General features: G+C 29.1%; 1 protein-coding gene across 1 annotated transcript; it reads left to right on the top strand.

The window, feature by feature from the left end:
- Positions 1–445: 445 nt before the first annotated feature.
- On the top strand, positions 446–1,852 carry LOAG_14969 (hypothetical protein; the record flags this gene model as incomplete). The annotated part of the gene is made up of 5 exons (XM_003150462.1): positions 446–530; positions 796–847; positions 1,073–1,140; positions 1,307–1,437; positions 1,766–1,852. The coding sequence occupies 5 exons, from the start codon at positions 446–448 to the stop codon at positions 1,850–1,852; spliced, it is 423 nt and encodes a 140-aa protein (XP_003150510.1).
- Positions 1,853–2,075: the final 223 nt, after the last annotated feature.

Raw genomic sequence — 2,075 nt, 5'->3', positions numbered from 1 at the left:
GGAAAAGATGCTTTTTTTGTTTTTCGTTTTCTATATAAATTTCAAACAGATTCTAATAGTGTTGATAAAAATTGTCAAAGTTATTAAAAAGTTTACCTTAGCATATTTGTTTTGTGGCATAAATGATCAGGAAACAGAAAAAACAAAACAAATGATTATTTCTTAAACCATCTGAAAGAAAAGGAACATACAAAAAGTTCGCAGCAAGTTCTTCTAGATTAGTTTATTCATTTTAGTTGACAGTTGACCTATTTATCAATAATTTGATCTCTATAAATTTGGAAGCTGTAGGAAGTGTTTTAAAATTTAGCGGTAAATAATTATCAGGTGAAGATATTCTGCAACACTTCTGGGATGTTTGCAGTTAAACTTTACAACTGAGGATTCATACTTCGATTTGCTGAGAAAAGTAGTCACGTGGTCCCAGGAAAAGGATTTTTTGCGCATGAAGAAATTATTTGATAAAAATGAGTTCGAAGTAAGTCCAGCTGTTGTCAATGCATTCTATTCACCGGAAAAAAATGCCTTAAGTAAGCCAATGCTTAATTAATTAGCTTTTATAATTCCTAATGAAAATGGGCAATTTTTATCTTTAACTATTCTTTTTCAAAGCATCTTTCAAATCCGGTTTTGTTTGATGAAAAAGATATAATTATTAATTTGAATTATTGAATTTTTTTAATTGAATATTTGTGATGTGCAGCCAATTATCGTCACTAATTAATAATTCTTGTTGAAAATATTTCGAGAAATTTTCTAAAACATTTTTTTCAAAATCGGCATTGTGTGTTTTAGCATTTCCTGCAGGAATTCTCAGGCCGCCATTCTTTCATGGTGCATATCCAAAGTTTGTTTATTTTCTTTTTCTTTTTTTTTTTTAATTTTTCTGCAAACACAAAACTCTTTTCCACTTACTAGATTGTTTTTCATATATTATTTTCGTTCAAATATTTCAGTTTTTTAAATTTGTAGAAGTTCGAGCAATTTCTTATCCCTAACTTGATGAGTATGAATTTCGGTATTTTTGACATTTGTAACTTATCGAACCAATTACTTAAATTATCCTTTCCAGAATGGTAAATTATGGTGCAATCGGTGCAGTAATAGGACATGAAGTTACGCATGGATTCGATGACCGAGGTGTTATGATCAGAATCTAATTACCTCTTTTCCCTTTTTTGCTTTCATATTTCCTGATAATATTAGATTTATTTTTTGATCTTCGATTTTCAAGTTTAAAGTGAGGTACGCTGAAATTATTATCAAATGATTGTGTCTATCATTTTTTCTATTTAAAACTATTTAGGAAGTCAATTTGATAAAGAAGGTAATCTACTAAACTGGTGGAATGCGGATTCATATAATAGATTTGCTGAACGGAAAGAATGTATAATTAATCAGTACAGTTCATATGTGGTACCAAACACGGATTATAAGGTAAAGTGGGGAATCATTTTATGAAGTAACTGTGTTACTGAAATACTTTTATTCTGACGTACTTGGCGTATATATATACACACGTTTACTCGTACGACTGATTCTAGTTTCGTTTTTTCATACAGTAACTCTTTAGTATCTTCTTGTTAATTCCATCAATTTATGAATACCTCATATAATTAGTGAGCATAATGGTTTAAAACAATTGAGATAAAAAGTATTTGTGGTTCTTCTCACAAATCATCGTGGTATAAGGATAGCGAAAATTATTAGATCATATTTTCATCTAATTATTTTGTATCGTTTAATTACAACTTCTTCACTTTAGGTTAATGGTAAACTTACGCAAGGTGAAAATATAGCTGACAATGGTGGCGTTAAAGAAGCTTACAGGGTACGTCTTAGACATTCATAATTGTGAGAAACGAAAAAAAAAATTAATTCAATCAATAATAGTGATTGATAAATGCATTAATTTTATAGCTGTGACAAACAGAATCGCATTGTCACATGCTAGGTTAGTAGCAGTGTAATCTATAATTGATTTTTTCTTTTTTAATTTATGTAATAGATGTTCTCCATTTTATCAATTTAATCATTGTCATGAAAGTGATACAATTAGGATTGCGTGTAAATAT

The sequence above is a fragment of the Loa loa genome (genome assembly GCF_000183805.2).
Source record: "Loa loa unplaced genomic scaffold supercont3.1411, whole genome shotgun sequence".
NCBI lineage: Eukaryota > Metazoa > Nematoda > Chromadorea > Rhabditida > Onchocercidae > Loa > Loa loa.
This window is presented reverse-complemented; position numbering and strand designations above follow the sequence as displayed.